General features: G+C 36.2%; 1 protein-coding gene across 5 annotated transcripts in view; it reads left to right on the forward strand.

The window, feature by feature from the left end:
- Positions 1–19,534, forward strand: part of RAP1GDS1 (Rap1 GTPase-GDP dissociation stimulator 1) — a 91,045-nt gene that overhangs the window by 18,909 nt on the left and 52,602 nt on the right. For 4 of the 5 annotated variants that reach the window (XM_053976434.1, XM_053976430.1, XM_053976433.1 and 1 more), the window contains exon 2: positions 13,203–13,313. In XM_053976434.1, coding sequence (XP_053832409.1) covers positions 13,203–13,313 — 111 coding nt within the window. The remainder of the gene's footprint in view (positions 1–13,202; positions 13,314–19,534) is intronic. The other variant, XM_053976432.1, reaches the window with a different exon arrangement.

Here is a 19,534-nt window from a genome sequence, read left to right on the forward strand (position 1 = left end):
TCACACATCTTTTGGCCCCTCTGTGGTCAAAGGGAATTTTTTAATTACAGGTCTTAACAGTTGTGTGTTTAGGTGGAAAAGTGCATTTTTATTTGCTAATCTTTCCCTCTCAGATTTTCTCCTTGGGACAAAAACGCTTTGATGAAAGTAACATTAGGTAGGATAATACAGGCAAACAAGTACTTACAACCATAAGAGTGTTTGACTATCAGACATTTGTAAATAAAAGGGTTTAGAGGCACTTATTAGATTTGTAACTAATCCGTTTCTAAGAAACTTTCACTGAAAACCTAACAATAACACAAATGGCAGGTCACTTCCATTAGGAACTTACTTGTACACACTCATCAAATTCAAACAGTGTATTTTCAGAGTTGAAAGCTTTCATGCATGGTTTGTAATTATCATGCAGCACATAATTAAAAGTAGGGAATTTTGGGGTAATTTTGGGGAAAAATAAATTAAACCAAATTAAATGCAAATTTTAAAGTCCTCTGAGTACACCATAGATCACCATTAAGACTTTGTATCTAAGGAATATGTACCCTTTGGAACATCATTGTGAAGTCCCCCAGTCTGACAAGATGCAGAGGCTGCAATTCAGCCTTCTGCTGGGATAGAGAACTGGGGGAAAACTGTATGTTTCCATAAAAAGATAGCTGCGGGGATGAGTGTAGTAGATCAGCTGGTTTAGGATATGTATCTTGTCAAGAAGGAAAATGGAACTTGCATGAGTGTGTTGCATAACAGAATGCCTTATGTCTTTTTAATTAGGAGCTGCTAAGCTAATTTAATTGCTACCTTTTAAATTTTGTTTTATTTCATATTTATATTTCTATGTTAACTGTAAAAGAATAGAATATAAAATGACCTTTATATCACCCCCTTTATATACCCCCTATATCAAGGTAAATACTTATTTTCCTTGCTGACATTTCATTGAACCGTGTTGTGTGAGCCCCCAGGCTTTTCAATATCTGGTATCTGTTCTGTGTCGGATGTCAGAGATGTTTCTCATAGAGTGGACATACAAAGGGGACTCTTTCAGCACCAGACACTGTGGTAGCAGCTGCCACAGAGAAACTCAAGTTGATAGCTGGACCAGGAAAAAATGGGTTGCTAGAGTGTTCTGATCAACCTTGAATTTAAAATGAGCTGCTAGAAGACCCAACAAACAAGACAGTTTCTTTGTTTGTAAAAGAACTGGGAAATTCAATTTATTAATTTATAAAAATGTAAGATCTCAGACCAGGAGTACAAAGGCAGATTCCATAAATTATTTATTTCAATTAAGTCTTCATTTAAGGTGCCAAGATACCTTTAAAACACAGCACTAAACAAAACACAAATATAACACACAGAATATGTGTAGAAACATCATTATGTTCTGTTATTGGATCTATACTGGTCTTTCCTTAAATCTTCATGGATTTTCCTAGATTAGTCTCTATTTTCCACTGCTGAGATCCATTTTATTTTCTGCAGTAGATTGCTCTTTGGATTCTAATCAAATATTATAGCATTGAAGATTGGAGTAGCTAGTTTTAATTAAGTCCAAACTAAAGAATTGAAAGAGAACATCAAAGCCAAGATCTTTCTACTCAGATCCTTTCCAAAACTTCACTTGGTTGCAATGCTCACAATTTAATTAAAACAACAGTAAAAATACTCTGTTTTTATAGATTTATCCCTTGTATTATCTCATTGTATGTCAGGACCTTAGAGTGTATGCAGAAGTGTAAGACTACTCAGTTACCCATCTATAAATAGTGACAGAATCAGACCCTTACCTGTATAGTGAGTGCTTATCCTACAGAAATTTAATATACAAATTGATTCCCTTAACTAACAGATTTTATACTTGATTCAGTTAAAAGATGTTGAGGGATATGAATGAGGAGAAAGCATTACTAAACCATTTCAAGTAACTGAAATAGCATTCTTGTCTGACTGTATTTCTTGAATCCCAGACAATTGATCCTCGAGCTGAGAGCCTGGTGGACCATTCAGTGTTGTTTCACCTGTCCCTTTTGGCTCAGTATCATGCAGAAGTAGATGGCCAGCATTACCTCTGCAAGACTTGTAACATATTGAATCCACTCTGATATTTTAATGATTGTTGAAGGCAATAGACCAGGCCAAGCAAATTCACTGTTATATGTTAATGATTTACACAGCCTCATCACAAGGACTAACAGCTTCACACAAAAAGTGAAGTCATCGATGGCATCACCTAATACAGCCTCCTGCGCCAAGCTGGGTAACTTTGAAGCTGGATCAGGTCACTCAGAATTTTTTTTTTTTTTTTTTTTTTTAATGGGGGCTGGGGTTTTTTTTGGCAAAGCAATTTTGATTTTTCTGATACAAATTTAAATATAAATTACACTGTGAAAATTATTTTTCTGTATTAAATACACATCTTTTATCACAGCGTCAACAGAATAAATCTAGAACTGATTTTGGCACTAGAAGATATAAGGATAATATACACTGAGAATAGTCTCCATCTGCTGCTGAAGTTTTTCTCATTGCCCAGAGTGGTTCTTTGGATTTCTCTCCCTTTGAAGATTTTTGTCAGTGAACATTTCTTTAACTTGCTGTCCACCGAGACTTCAGCTCCCTTTCTCCTGCTCCCATTCTGTTGGCTCTGAGCAGGTTGAGCAGATTCTTACTATGTTTGCAGTTTTAGAAAAACCAGGCACCAAGTTTTCACTTTCACTTTTTATTTGCCTAATAAGGAACTTGGAGCAGCAGTAGACTGAACAATCCTAAATGTTAGAAAAAAACTTATAACCCAAGCAACACCCCAAAGCAAAACCTCAGCAGTTTACTTTCAAGGTTAGTTTCAAGATTGCATACAAGTAAACTTGTTAGAACCTAGCCATCTGTATAGTATTAGGTGCATATTTGACAAAAAAAAAAGGTAAATAAAAAAGCTGTCAAATGACTCTTGAACATTCAAACAGCTTAAAAAGCTCTTTGTGTGGTAATGTTGGCACAGTTCCTAAGTGACCAGATGGAATTTTATTAACAGCCAACAGGACAAGGGCTGAGATTTTGTTTCTTAACTTACTATTTTTGAAACACTTGTAGAGGATGTGTCAGAAAGCTTGATGTACTTTCATACTACGCAAAATTACACATATACCTTCCCTTAATGCAAAGATGAAGACTGCTTCAGAGGTTGTCATTTCTGTAAGGTAGATAAGAAGAGAGTTATGAGATGTATGGTAATTTAGGTATCACTACTTTTTAGTGAATTTCAGAAAGGTGTTTCTATATGCACAATTTGTGGTCATATTAAAAGCAGAACTTTCTAATTAATAGACTTAAAGAATGTATTTTATAAAAAAGAATAAAAAATACCTAAGTATTAAAAAGACTTGATTTCTGATATCAGTAAGCAATGGTAATAGTGATGTCAGATTTCCATTTAAGGATTCTGGTAAACATTAAGACCGTGACAATTTATATGACTCCTCTTTTTCTGGCATCATCATGGATTTACTTATTGTCAGTAAGAAATACCTGAAAACTGAGAATCTCCATAGTCTTCAGTAAATGACAGGATGATGATTACCCCTCCAGGGAGCAGCTGAGGCACCTGAGGTCTGGAGAAAAGAATGGTAAGAGGTGATCATATCACTCTACAACTCCCTGAAAGAAGGTTGTAGCAAGGTGGGTGTCAGCCTCTTCCTCCAGATAACTGGGACAAGTGGAAATGTTGTCCCAGTCAAGGGACAATAAGTTGTTGTCACGTTGTGCTGGGGAGGCTCAGGTTGGATATTAAGAAAAATTTCTTCACCGAAAGCAGGAAAAGGCTTCCCAGAGAAGTGGTAAAGTCACTGTCCCTGGAAATGTTCAAAAAATGGGTGAATATAGCACTTCTCAATATGTTTTAGTGGGCATGGTGGTGTTTAGTTAAATGATCTTGGAGGTTTTATCATTATCTTATCATTAACTTGGAGGTTATCATTATCTTAGATAATGATCTTGGAGGTTTTCTCTAGCCTTAAAGAGCCCATGACTCTATGACCTTCAAACCAGACAGCCTAAAAGAAAAGAAACAAAAACAAAATCTGTAACACTCTGTGGACTCATGGTTCAGCCTGTTCCTTTCAGGTGCTTCCTTTCCATATTTAAGGTTTTCAGGGAACTCATGATAGCTAGAAAACAGCTGTCTAGTCAGAGATTAGTATTTCATAACATCTGACAGAAGAACACTGATGTGACATACAATTAGAGCTAGCAGTACCAATTTTGAACCTAGGTATCTTACCCAGACACAATCCTCACTCTTGCTGGTGAAAGATGTGCCTGAGGGCTTTATACAGAATCAAATCCTGTATTTGTTCAGTAACTCAAGCAGGTATAAGTATAGTTCTGACAGATACTGCACCATGTACTTGTACAGTGGATATGGATTTGCAGAGGGTAGGCCAAAGACCTGAACCAGAGCTTATTGAAGTCAATGAGCTGGAATACAAAGTTCTGGAACTTTGTATTACCTGGTTTTTATTTATCTGTTTGTTTGTTTTGTTTTTAGGCTCAGTAAGAAGAAAAAGTCTTTTTAACTTGTTTATCTAAAAAGCTAACACTAGAGTAAGCTGGTTAAATTGATTAGTAATGTATACTTCAAGTCTAAATTGTTGTCCCACGTTACAACATCCTACAGAAGTTCACTCAGACTAACTTGTAGCATTCCATATGTGTTATTTTGTTGATTAATAAGCCATATTTTGTATAGAACTTGGAAAAAGTACAGAGGATTGGCAGCCTCGTTAAATTATGCCACAAAAGAAATCAGTGTTCTAATATAGTAGGGGAAATAATTTAACAAAAAATTAAAAGCTCTTTAGGAAAGTGTTTTCCTCTTACTTGTTTCAGTAATGTCTAGGCTGGCATTTGTAGTCTGCTAACTTGAGTCATATTAGGATCAAGACTTTTAGAGCAGGTACAGTCAGAAAAAGTTGGACATAGTAGTGTAGGCAAAGATCATCTCAAAGAAAAGATAAAGCTGAAAAAGCTTGATACATTTAGTTTTAAATATGCTGTTTCTAGACTGCACTGTTTCAGTAGTTTAATTTCCTTCTGTTTGTTTTCTAGCACCTGTTCTCTGTTCTTGCTGTCGTGACTTGACAAAGTGACTCTTGCTTGCTAGATTAAAAGTGCTTCAGGCAGAAATCATCTGGAGGAGCAGAAAAGAAAAAGAAAGAAGACAACAGAACATAATAAACCACCTAAAATAAATTTGAAAAGAGCCAGTAGAGAGATGCAAGCCCTGATAGCTGCTTGTGTGTGTGCCTGTGCATAGACACATGCAGACATGCAGCTTGTCTCTTCTACACTGCTCCATATGATTATATGTAGTACAGCATTGTAGGGAATGATAGATTTGATTAGCATTAAGGTTACTCCTTTTTTTTCCAAGATCCTGTTTCAGTCATTTACTGATTCTTCAGGAAGAGCTATATTCTTTTCCAACTGTCTACTTGAGGCTGTCCATTTTAATTTGCTTGATGAGTTCTTGCATGAGCAAGAAACAGGTTTGGACTACTCTCTGAAGTAACAGTAGTCATTTAAGGTACTATTTTGGTCCTGTTGTTTTTCCCCCACTATTTTTTTTTCATTCTGTATAGGGTGGGCAGTAATCTGGAATAATCTGGTGGAGGAGACCTTCTCTTGCCTTTTATGTTGCAGTACTTTGAAGCCATGTCATAAACTAAGGAGGGGTGGCATGTATAGAGAAACATTTACAGATGAATGTTCCCACAAAGAGCGGGAGCCCCTTCTGCCCCATGACCTGACGCTCTCTTCATACCTGCCCATAATGTGTTGTGGTCTGCTTTATTGTTGTGGTCTGTGCTGGGTGTAATCTGGATCGGCATCTGAAGACTCCTGCAGCATCTAGAGTGTGCAGGAATTCTGGAACCTGAAAATCTCATGTTGAAAACCCCATTTCCCACACAGATACTTTTAACCCTAAATTTCTAGTTCTCCCATTCACTTACACAGTGCATTGCTTCCCTCGTTACTTTATAAATACCTTCTGAAAGCTAGCACGTTCATATCTTTGAATCATGATAACATAATGTAATGATAGTAACTTTATAATGGCCAGTGAGAAAGGAAATGATCCTTCATCTTTTAGTAATACCTGGTAAATAAAAGGAGAACCACTTGCCAAGAAGGAGGGTATGGAAAGACATTCAGCTGTTCTTAGACAGAACATTTCTCCTGAAAGAGAGAGGTGTCCCTTGTATAAAACAATATTCTTCATGTGTACATCTTGGCATGCACTGTATTGTATGGTAAATATTTTACATGATGAAATATATGTGGGTTGATATAATTTTGGAACTTTGTGTGTTTAAAACCATTTTGATAATATGACTCAGTGAAGATCAGGCACATGGAGAAAAAAAGCTATATGAAAAGAAAATACGGAAATACAAATGCAGTCTTGTCAATTAAATTGTAATTCTTTACAAATTGGAAGCCATCTTGATAGTTTTTTCAACTACTGCTAGTAATAGAGTACCAGAAAGGCTCTTTCCATAAACTGAGAACGAAATTATTTTGAACAATTACTTTTTCTATCATTAGCTGATTTTTAAATAAAATTTATCCACTACAGACTCCCTTTATCCAGCAGCTTTCTATTAAATGAAAAAAATCTATTTCATTCTTCTTCTAGAACTGGTTTTAAGCAAAATCTTTTAAGGCTTTTTGTAAAGCAGTAGAGTTATGTTGATTTCACTGAATTTTGATCGATTTCTTTAGACCTTGAAATAATTCCAGATCTGCAGTGTTTAATTATGAGATATAAAGATACCTAAATCTGTACTATGTTTTCCTAGGAAAGAGAAAAAGAATTTTCCAAGGTTCTGCAAAATCTTCTGAAATGTTATTCTTATAGCCTTTGGAAGTCATGATTTAAGTAATAGAGGATCATTAATCTGCAGAAACCTATTACAGCAGCTATCGATCCATATACCTTGGCATAGTGTAAATGTTTTTATATAAGAATCTATTGTTTATCTGTGGCTACAGTAAAAATAATACATGAAATTATTTTCAAAGATATCAAGTGTCCTCCGAGGGGTGAGGGGGGAAGCAAACAGAAAATATGCATTGGCAAGAGATTCCAAATGTACTGACTGCTGCTTGATGCCACTTGTTGTAGGTTTTTATCCTAATTTTGAATACAGATTGACTAAGTAGCTGTTAGCGTGTATAAGCTGACCTGATAATTACAAAAACTAATTAGGTAGCTTAGTACTCAGGTGGCAGTGAGTCGTGGCATGTCAGTATTTTCAGGTAATAAAAATGAAGCCCCATGTCAGAGGAACAGATGCAGAAGCAAGAGGATAAATGAAAGAGTAGCAAGTCTCTAAGACCAGATGGCATATATCTAAGATTCAGAAAGTGTTTAAGAATGAAGCAGCTGAACTGCTGTAAAAAATAGACACTCTCATTAAAATTAGTTACTATGCTAGAAAAGTAGAGCAAATGTACCTAAGTAAAAAACAGCTTGCAGAAGAAGCCCTGCAGTTAATGATCCATCATTATATCCCTGGAACTAGAAAATTTGTTGGGAAAAAAGCATTAACCCACCTCAATGAACATGGTAGGACAGAAACAAACAGGGCTTCTATTGAAAAAAAAAAGGTATTTCCTAATTAAGATGTTGGTCTTGTATGTCTATACAGGTCTTCTGGCATTACTAATAAAAAAACAATTCTCCACTGCTGCCCTCTGACAGCATATTGGTACCTCGTGATTAGATGCCAGGTTTAAAAATTTTGTGGATGGGCTAGAAGCAGAGTTGTCTCTAATGATGGGTTTGAGTGGTTTGGCAGAAAATATTGTACACTTGGGAGTGCTTGAGGGCAGCTGCTATAAAGAAAAAAGGGATAGAGTATTTTTTGGCAATGGAATGTGAGAAAAAGATTCTTCTGTCCTCAGTAAACTCTGTATTTGAAGAATTTTGCATGTCAATGTGAACATCTGTATGGAACTAGGTATCTTCTGAAAAATTACCACAAGGATGTGTCTCAGTTTATATAGGTTCAAAAAGGACCCTTGCTGTACATTTCTGCAAACTTATTCAATGTCCTGGGAGCTAAAAGGTTCTCAGGATTTTGCAACAGTCTTCCGTATTCTTTGGGGAAGTGGCATCTGGGTTCATTAAAGACCAAAGTTGTGCTACAGATCTCACCAGCTGCTGGGATTTCTGCTGCAAGAAGTCATTCAGGCCAAATATATAAATCTCACCCAAATGGATTACATATCTGATCTTTGTGTCAAGTTCTCAGATAATATCACATCAGAATACACTATGCATCAAAAACTGTGGTGAGCCTGGGTTGGATTTCTCATATGGGTTAGTTTGGTCTGAAAGTCTAGTAAGTTCAAGTCTGTACAAGAAAACGAAGTCAGTTCTGCAGTCTAGCCCATGTGCATGTATGTACTTATATTTTTAAGAGATTTATGCTGGTATAACACAAGGAGACCCATAAAATGGCACCATTCCTTCTGCTCTACTTTGATGTCTCATTGTTTCCTGAGAGGCAGTGGAACAGACTCAAAAGACTCTGATGTTAATACAGCCACCATCCCTATAATAGCAGAACTGCTGGAACTTCTTTTTTTATCTGATCAGCGTGTTTCAGTGTGTCCCATTTCAATATCTATTAATTTTGAATTCCTTATCTGTTAACTTGCATGTATAATGCAGTAATCTGTTTAATAACAACATGTCTACATCTAAGAAGTGTCAGTCAAAAGATACAGTCAATATTAATGATATGTCAAAATCCTTATTTTGTAGAAAAAATATCTATACTGGATAAAATGTTATAAGATATATGAAAAATAGTCCAGACAAAAGCTGACCATCTAAGTACTCAGCTAAGACATTCTACATACTTTATTAATATCAGTCTTGGAACAGGGTTTTTCCTGTGATTTGGGTGAAGATGCTGTGGACTCAGAGCAAAATTGGCAAGTTACCCTCAGAAGCTGCATTAATAAAAGAGTATTGAGTACCTTTTCAAACTTTTTACAGTCTAACCAGCACTACTGTGGCCCTGACCCTAAACAAAGTTGATGAACTACCAAAATTTTACTAGATGAAAGAACAGTTATTTTATATAAAACAAGTCAGTGACCGCAAATAGGAATGAGTCACAGAAAAGCTCTTAGGAAAAAGCGTACAGTCAAGTGAAATGGAATATTAAAACATTCACTGATGTTAGTTTTTGACTAATTTTCTCCGTAAAAATGCCTGCACAAGAGATAGCAAAAGGTTGCAAGAGATAGTAGTAATACTGTGCTACCAAAAAGCAATGTGGGCAATGAAAAAATTTAAACAGCCTCATTTTTTATGAGTGTTTGTGCAGGAGTAGTTATTGGGGAAAACAAAATGTAACCGTAGGTGGAATGGGCCAGACAGGTCTGACAGTTCTTGGCAGACTCCACTTGCTAATTTACCAGTTTGTAACATTAGGATATGTAGGATTAAGGTGTGTGGAATTCAGAGCTTCTTGTCCAGATAAGATAACTAATCTTTCTGAAAGCAATACAGTAAGCCAGATATGAGAGACTTCCTGTGCTTAAGGTCATCAACAAAATAGTCGATACTTGTATTAAATTTCAAACTTCATGCCACACATATTCACAACATGATACCACATTGTTGACCAACTGTACCACGGGAACATTACTAGCCAATTTTTACCTTAGCCATCCTAATCTTGCGCCCTTAGATCTTCCTAATGTGAGCCTCACACGACTTGCATATTGACACAATGCATCGACTCATGTTTCTCTGATACTAAGCCAAAAAGATTCCTTATATTGCTTTTATTTGATGGGATTTTATTGCTGACAATCTGATCAGCCTGTGCAGCAACAAGTCTTATCGGAAACAGCTTCTACAGAAGGAGAGGAGGAGACACAAAAGTAAGCAGGAGATGATCACAAGAAAACAACAGGGGTTTTGTACTTGGAAAAGAAGCATTTGCAGCTTCTTCCCTAAACAAGGGGTTTAGGGCAATGGTGAAACAGCAGGAGTTGGGAAGCCTTGTGTGATTATATGGCTCCAGAGAGCCCTCTGGAACATTACAGCACTTCTCTCTGAATACCCCTGTCAGTGTCATCTCAGACTATAGGGGTTTGTTCTTTTCAGGACAACAAAAGAAAAAAAAATTAAAAGATAAAAAAACATCTGAATCTGTTGAAGATCTGTTTCCACATGTCCAAGATTCTTGGGTTTCAAAAGTAACTGTCTCTTTCAAGGTATCAACTCAGTTTTGAAAGGAGATGGACTAGGACAGAAAGAACCAAGGTAAACAAATGAGTTCTTTCTTGAAGGATGGTTTCTTCCCTCTGGGCTCTTGGCCTTCTGGCATTGTGTCAAGAGATCTGTTGTCTCTACAGTATTCCTGTTATATTTTCTTCTTTATACAGAGTGGTTAAGTGTCAAGTTGCAAGAAGTTTAGAGTTGTAGGCTTATTAGAAAATCAAGGATTATTGTAATTTATTTTCGAAGCACACTTTATGCATATGGTTTCTAAATTTATCTCTCCTATTATGTTACGTTATTTTAAAAATACAGCATCCAAGTATACCTAGTGGAAGGGCAATTTGGCACACAGTCCAACATTATTTCATAAGATATTTTAAAAGCAGTATGGTCAAAAATACCATTTTCACAAGTGCCCATTGATTCTTGAAGTTTGTCTAAAGTTGCAGTTAAATGTCCATGTATGTTAGCAGGATGTGCACATGCTTGGTACCATGAAAAATTGAGTTCTTTGTCCTAGGGAATGAAATATTTGGATAGTCACATTTGAACAATTTTGCCCAAAATGCAAAATTTTGCATATAATCTGTAATTCTCTATTATTAAAATAGTGGACTTTTCCCAGAAAAACTTTACATGGCACTGAGCAGAAAGGAGTGGTAAGAAAATAGACTGGGGAGACTTCTAACTCTATTGCAGGTTCTGATATGGAATGGAGTGAAAGAAATAACAAGTATTTTATATAAAGCACTCATCTCTACACAGAAAAATGAAATAATAAGTGGTATCTTGTGATTTATTGAGCACAAGTGAAATAGGAGAGGCTGTAAAAGAGAAATAAAATCTGAGTGTGCTCTCTGACAATAGTTTGCGAAATCTAGCATGACAGTGAATTTCTTACCTTTGCATTTTCTTCTTCCCCAGATTATAGGAACCCTTGCTTTTCATATATATAGTAGATTGAGTCTTCTTACTGTAAATGTTGCTATAGCTTCAAAGTTAAGTGTGTGAATATACAAGGAGATGAGACGCCTGTAAGGAAGGAAGAGAATTAGTGCTATGTTAGCAGAAAACTGAAGAGAAGAATATGAGAAGGAGGCAGGTGAAGAAGGTATGAGAGGAGGTGGAGTGCACAATGTAAAATTGTAGTACTGGGGGTGGTCATTGACAAGTTGTGTCTTTTGACAAATTCTAGTGGTACATCCTGAATAATGTATTTAAGCAATGAGACTTTGCAGTGCATGTTCAACTTTACTGTTGGCTAAAGGTGATTCAAGAAAAGTGCTGTGGTAAGCCTGCTAGAGAGTAATGTGAGTATGAGGGGAAATCAAATTTAGGGTTTTTTTCCCAGTTAGCTTGTTCCAGAAGGTGGCAGTTCAGCATAGTGAGGAGGTGGTAGGGAGGGAGGTTTTTAAGATCTTGAGAAGCCACAACCAAGTGTGGTTGCATTAAGGAGTACTGACATTCCTCACTATAGTGTTGCTAAGAACGTGTTCATTACAAAATAGACAAAATAACTGCCTGATCGTAGAAACATATAAGCAATTTCATATATAAATACTGAGCACTTTAGAAAGTTAAGTATCTCACCTTTATCTGTATGGAATATTGAACTACAAAAGCATATGCTAATAAAAATTGGAGGTGGAACAAAAGCCACAGCTTTGGCTGAGAAGCAAAGCACTCAAGGAGTGAGATTCCACCCTTTTCATGGGATGCCTGCTTAGTCTTCACTCTTTTCCTTTGCACCATCCCATACATAGGCAAGTGAAGAGGAGGCAAAGCACAGCAGGTGTCAACTCACCTGCCAAGGAGGCTTCCTACGCTGGTGGGAAGCTCTAAGCAGCACTGGCTGCTAATCAGGCTCAGAAGATACCAGTGATGCACTGAAAAGAAACTGCACCTATGGCTGTGTCGGGCTTGGGTCAAGGCTCTTGATCAGCCACTGGGAACAAGAGACAGTGAGACACTATTTAATATTATTTGTTTTGAGTAACACTTTCTGCTTGCTGTCAGAGTTGGCATGGAAACTGAATCAGCACTCCTTTTGAAAAGAATAGCCCATTCAGAATGAGGTTAGTCATCAGTGGGCTTACCAGAGGTTCAGGCTGCAGCTGCAGCCTTAAACCTTGCTCATCAAAAGAACCCTCAAAATGGTAACAATCATACTACCCCAACCTTTACTGGGCAAATAGGTGTCTTTTGAGAATGATGAAATCTCATTTGCACTTGGGTGGTGGTGGGTTTTTTAAAGAGGGAAGAGTTAATTATCTGAAATCCACAACAGAACTTTCTTATTTCAAGAAGATGCCATCTGTTTTTATGGATCAGTTTAATTTAAAGAGTTAACACAATTCCCATAAACAATGATGCTTGTAACATTGTGGTGGAAAGTGGCATAATTCTTAAAAGACTCTAAGCTTAGCACTAGGCATCTGTGAACAGTCAAGATGGAAGCCTACACAGCATGCAGAAATTGGCATTTTCAATTACTTCACCTCTTTTGATGAAGAAGATCAAGCTATGCTTATTTCTATTCTATTTTATTCCCACACACATGGGGAGAAGCAAAGAAACGGCTGCTGGTTTTCTATAATGGCGAGGCTGACAAAATACTGATAGATAAATTGCTGCTCAGTGGCATTTCATAAAGCACCTGCTGTGACATCCTCTTTTCAGATGCAAAATGATAAACATATATATGAATTTGAAAAGTTTCATTTCATTTATAACTTTTGACTCCTGGGTTTTTGTATCCTCAGAACACACACCATGCGTGTCTTCTTCTTCATTGATACAGGAACTGTTTATACTAACTATTTACATTCAAGACTATAGTGCTGTTTCCAAATTGATGAGGACACTGATTTCTTTTTCCTTTGTGTTTATCAAGCAGATAATTTAAGTGAAGCCCTGAAAAAGCTGAAGATAACATCCACTGACAGCACAGCAGATAGCTTGGAGGGATGCTTGGACTGTCTGCTTCAAGCTCTGGCACAAAACAGTAAGTTATATGGACCTTTCACATTTTAAATCATTTGAGATCAGTGAATTAAAATGTGGCAGAAAGACTGACTCAAGCAGTCGGCTGCCTAGATTGGCTCTATTGAGTTTTGGGGGTTTTTAACCCATGTGTCTGTAACATTCCAGTAGCAACAAAGACAGTGACAGGTAAGTACCTGAATATTTGGAACAGCTGTAGTCCATTCCTTTCTCCACAATGAAATAGAACACTTACTTTTTAAATTGATCATTCAAGAAACAAAGGAACAGAGATGGAGAAATAAGCCTCATAACATGGAGAAAAGCTCCTCATAAGGGAGCTGCTGGTTGAAATTCTGGTTGAAAGAGCATAGTTTTCCATTTGTAATGTATTTCTCCTCACACTTCTGATCACAGATTTCTTAATTCTAGGACTTTCAATTAGCAGAACTAGGTTGGATATGCAAACACAGTCCAAATTTGATATGTAGTATGTAACAAAAATAACATCAGAATGGAACAAGATGTCATTTTCACCAAAAACTTCAGAATGCTTGGCCCACTCCCAGTAGACAGAAAGGTAAAGTTAATGAAGGTGACAGTTTATAATACTTTCCCTAGTTTAAGTTTCTTAGTGCTTCAGATTGTGGCAGAAGAAAAATATGTGTATAATTTCAGGTTGAAAAACTTCTCGGGATAGGTACAAGCTGTGATTAAAACTTCTTTATTTAAAAAAAGAGTTAGTCCTCTGGAAATATCAGTGCACTCAAAAGTACAAACTATTGATAAGTCTTGTTTTTTTTCACATGATGGTATTCTACAAATCAAAGCCTTTTGGATTACTTGGTGTAAAATACTTGATGAGGATTTTCACAACTGAATATAAGCACCATCCAGATCAAGTCAAAAATGGATTATAACAGCGTCTGCATTTAATAGTAGTCTGTTTTCAATTCTCATTATTTTAGAAGGAGATTATCAGCCAGAAAGTAATAAAATATTTAAGGTATAGATCAATCCTTTTTTTGAAGATTCTGGATTTATTTATAAGGTATATCCAATACTTTAATCCAGCCTCCAATTGGATTTACTTCCACTACTTTTAAGCCTAATACTTAAACAATAAGTACTAATAAGAAGATCATATGAAAAGTGACAACTTACTCGTGTAAATAACAGAGTTTGCTATTTTGCCTATGAAGATCACATAGCTGTGTCAGAGAACAAGTCTGGCAGATGCAAAATAATTTTACTAATGTACAGCAAACATACTGATGCTTCCTTGCAACCAGACTCTTCTGTCTCAGTCTAGGGCTTTGCTCTTCCTTCCAAAATCTTTTCTCTTCTAGATTCATAGCTGCCAGATCAGATAAACAGATTGTTAGGATTTTGACCTCTCTCTTTGGGGTAGTTCTAGAAAATTTATTCTCTGCATAATTTCCCATGCTCTATGTATGTAAGTCAGTGACATAGATACAGCCCTGCTGAGCTGCCCTATGATACACATCTCCATATATTTGCATTTGCCCAAGATTGAGGGCAACTGAAATAATGCACTGAAAATTAGATGGGTCAGATAGGAGAAGTTTTTTAAACAGCTTGCTGGTAATTTAGGAACCAGTAAGTATATCAATTCTGTTTCAAGGGAACTGGACACTTCCATACCTAAGTTTTGCCAAGCCTCTTTAGACAATGGGCTTTAGTTATCAGGGTTGTTTGATGATTTGGAGAACAGACTTCTGGATTGAGATAATTTATGAGAACAGCAATACATTCAAAAGGCTTCAGAGATTGAGGTAAATTGCATATAATAGACTGATTCAACAAATAGATAGAGAATCAGCTTTCTAAACACTTTCTCATAGCTCCCATCCATCCACTTAACATCTTAATATGGATTTGGCTGATTGATTTTTAATTATAGTGTGTATTATCATATATACAATACCTAGTTATGAGAGACACACTGTACCTTTGTGTCTGTGTATAAATTATTACACAATGAGAAATCAAATTGTTTATATAAAAGTACACATTAATTGTAATGCAGAAATCATTTAAATAATATTTTGCAAACAGTTATTCTGCTCTCTTTTAGTATATTTCCATGTGTATGATTAAATTAATGAAGTATATATATTATAGTTCAGTAAATCATCATATTAATGTGAGAGAAACAAGCCATACAATGAATAGTTTAAGAGAATTTTATAGGACTGTGATTTTGTTGGGAGTTCAAGGTAGTATTGTTAATCACAGAAGTTAAAGTTTTATTCACTGCTTTAAGACTTGGAGATAAAAATATAATTTTATCTTATATAAAATTTAGTACATGACTAATATGCTAATGCAACCCACTCCCATCTACTGCCAGCCGCAATCAGTAGTTAAACCCAATGATACTGCAACAAATTGAGATTTTCAATAAAGGACAACTTCAGTTTGCATAGTGCATGTACACATGAATGTTTTAGTGACCATTACACCACTATCCATTGGTATCTGCATGCAGCATAGCTTTGTGGCTGCTGCAGAATGTTAAATTCCCTAGTGTCTAAGAGTACAGTGAAAATTGTGGTTCCATTTATTTTGCATACAATCTTTATGTTTTCATTATGCTAAAACATTACTTTCTTCTCATACTTTCTGCTGTATAGAAAGAGAAGACAAAGTTATGATGAATATCATAACTTTTCATTTCTTTCTATGTAATCTGCTGTGTATTCTTTTGTTTTTCACTCTCCTTATCAAAACTGATCTGTTGATAATCCTAGACAAGTGTAATGCCCTGGAACATGATACCTCCTGCCTGACTTTAGGAGTTATTCTGCCATTTGTCAGTCAAATTAAGGTCCATGCACACACACATATGCTATTCTACAGAAGGATGAGTCAAATACTCAGCTGAATTTGATAACTTCTGGTAAATATTTGGCAAGCCAAATTCAAATTGTTTTAACAACAGTTTGTCTAGGAGAAACTTGCATAGCTCTTCACATCTGGGACCTGGGTCTGAAAATCCTGCACAGATGGTTTCCTTAGGAGACATTGTTTTGAAATATATATATATTCCTATTTATGCAGATATTTTAGTTCTTGTCTGTCACCAGCACTTCTGTCTGAGGCCAGTCATATATGGTCTAGCTTGTGGCACTAGAGAAAACTGAGGGGTTTTTTTCTGAAGATGAAAGAGGCAACAATGACAGAAGAATGAGACATAAATATGCATTAGAATAATGACATACCTCATTTTGTGTGGAGTTCCTTCAGCATTCCCAGTGAAGTTAACTAGCATTTCTGGGGACTTGGCAGCCATAAAGTTGCGGTTACATAAGTCAAGATTCACAGGTAACGTTCTTACATTACCTTTCAGCTCCGTGAATCTACCTCATTCGCATAAACTGAGATTCTGTCTACCTTGCTTCTGAAAGAAAACCACAAATATTTGATCCCTGTCCACCTGCAAGCACTCACCATCTGCTAAACTTCCCATAATTCAGATTTTTAAGGAAAGGCTGAGGTACACAATCCATAAGCATTGTTAGCAGCAAAATACCAGAGCCAGCCATGCACTAAATGAATTACTGACTTATATTAAACCAGGAGGTGAAAGTCATGTATTACACGTGTTTTCTTTTAGCAACTATACATTAAAACACGTTACTCCATTGTCTGCTCCACATAATTTGGATTAGTTCTATACAGACATGGATTGATGTGTTATTGTCTAGAAAGAATTTTGCTGATCTGGAAGTAGACTATTTACAGTGACATGGGGTGTAGAATGATCATAACAATCAGGAGAGGCACAAACCTCCTCAAAAGTATGAGTAAAACATGTGCTGAAGAAAATTAGTTTGAAAGATCATATGCTTACATTTCTGGAATGAAGTAAGTGAAGAATAATTGCTTTATTCCGTATCTCGCACCCAAGGAAAATATGGGTATGTACTACTATTGGATATTGGGAACAAATGGTTAATCATCTTGTATAAGGAATTACAAGAGAAAACAATACTGGCCATTATATTCAGTCAGCATATACAAATTTATAGTTGTTAAGAGCCATTTCATAAATACTGTGCCTATCAAAAAAATGCATTTATCCTAAGATCTCTAAATAAATGTCCACAAGAAAGGACTGCCTGAGAGAAAGGAAGCAAAAAGGAAATAGAGGTTTTCTTTTAAACAGCAGGCTCTCTGGGACATAATTATTGCAGTAACACCAACAAAAAAGTTACTGCTAGTCCAGACATGCTGTGTTTCAGATACAAGAAGTTACAGCAGACATAAATAACCCATTTTGGATAAATGAGAAATCTGAAAAATCTGCTGAGAATGTTATTTTTGGCTCTGCTGTACTCAGCATAAGAAGCTGAAAATGCCCACTAATCCCAGCTTTCAGCACCTGGCTCTGAAAATGTCTGACATGTAGCTGAAGTGGAAAGGCTGACACATGCATTTGAAATATTTTTTTACATACACTTTTAAGAAGATTAAGAATATGTTTGTGTGAAAAAGTGGTTAAGCAAAATCATAGCAATAAAGATAACCTTACGTGAGAGGGCAAGGCCCCAGTTTTGAAAACGTTGGAAATATTTGAAATAATGCCCTTTACCTTAAAGATGTGGCTGACTAAGATGCCTTATTTTCTACTTGTTGAGCTTTGCTGATACCTAGTAACTCAAGGAACCATCACATGACACATGAAAAATTTTAATTCGTGCTTGAAACTGGAAATCTCAGCATTATTCAAAGGCTACTTTAGAGTGCCATTTTTCTTCCCATAATGCACCCAGTTTCATAATAGTATTTTGCTTTGCCCCAGAATGTATATGCTGGAGCCATGCTTTGTTTAGAATATACTGGCTGTGTTGTATCAGGAAAAATAACATTGTTACAAATTACCTGAGCAATTTCTAGTAAGCTTTTGCCATCACTTCCTGCTGTTCCAGCGTGTAGGGACCATGGGCTTATCCCTCCTACCTAAAGCTTCTTGTTCAGGTTTTCTCTTGGGACACGTCAGTGGGTTTTCTGAAATGGGTTTGTTCCTATTTGATGGCATCCCAGAGGAGGATGTGTTAGCATCTGGAGTGCTTAAGAAAATCTTGGCTATCTGGAGACACAGCAGATTTCTCACATTCCTTTGTCAGTCGTGAAACTTCTCATTGAATGCCCTAAAACTTTGGTAGGCACCTGCTTTAACAGGCATCTAGTTTTCTCTCTTTAATTATTTTGGTGGATTTCCAGTTCTCACAACCATATGTTTACACAGAGGTTATATTTCAGTTGGAAATTCATTTTATTCTGTTCTTCATAGCCATGGCTTCCATATGTTGTTGAATTTAGTTAGTACTTGTGCTTCCTATACTTGATGTTTGTTTTTCTGATCTTCCCTGGCCATAGAAAATGGAACAATTCCTCTACTGGAGCAGAAAAATCATGAAGAATTGACAATTTTATAATTCTGTAATTCAGGGCTCAACTAAAAAAAAAAAAAAAAACCTGACATTTTAAAATGTATTATTCTTGCTATTAATATCTTTGATTTTTAAAAGAAAAATGCAAGATGTACCTATTTTTATCTATTTACCTCTTCTTTTTTTTTTTTTTTTTTGACATTCTTGATAATTTTGTGTACGCACTCTTTTTTATTCATTGCAGAGTCAGGCAGGCAACTGTCTGGTTAACTTGTAACACTAAGTGCCATCTCATTTCAGTGAAGCCTTGTACCTCTCTAGTACACAGAGAATTAAGAAACAGTCATTTCAGCTATTGTTTCCACAGCCCTCTCACATTTGCATGAAAATATCTATCCTCCTGCTCCAAACATAGAAAAAATTAAGTTGTAGAACCTTTTGTCATAGCAGAGTTATTCTAAGGCCCAAACAACTAAAATCACTTTCATTTTTTCCTATTAGCTAAATATTTTAAGCTTTCTCTGTTCCCTTTTGTGGAATGGAGCATGGAGAAAAAGCTTCACATTTCAGAGCATGCTCAAGAAAACGTATTCTTAAGCATCAGCACACTAATCTTTCTCTGTTTTGAAGAAATTTTATGAGCAGAATAAGAGTAAAATGATGATACTGTTGTTTCATGCAAGTTGTGGCCAACAAACAATGCTTTCCTGATTGTGAATGCTTGCACAGTATTAAAGCTTAAAACAATAACTGTCTATAGGCCCTATTCTGACCACAGTTGTTTTGTATAAATAAAAACAGAGCTTTCAGCATCCCTGCAGAT

Source organism: Vidua macroura, chromosome 4 (genome assembly GCF_024509145.1).
Source record: "Vidua macroura isolate BioBank_ID:100142 chromosome 4, ASM2450914v1, whole genome shotgun sequence".
In the NCBI taxonomy this organism is placed as follows: Eukaryota; Metazoa; Chordata; class Aves; order Passeriformes; family Viduidae; genus Vidua; species Vidua macroura.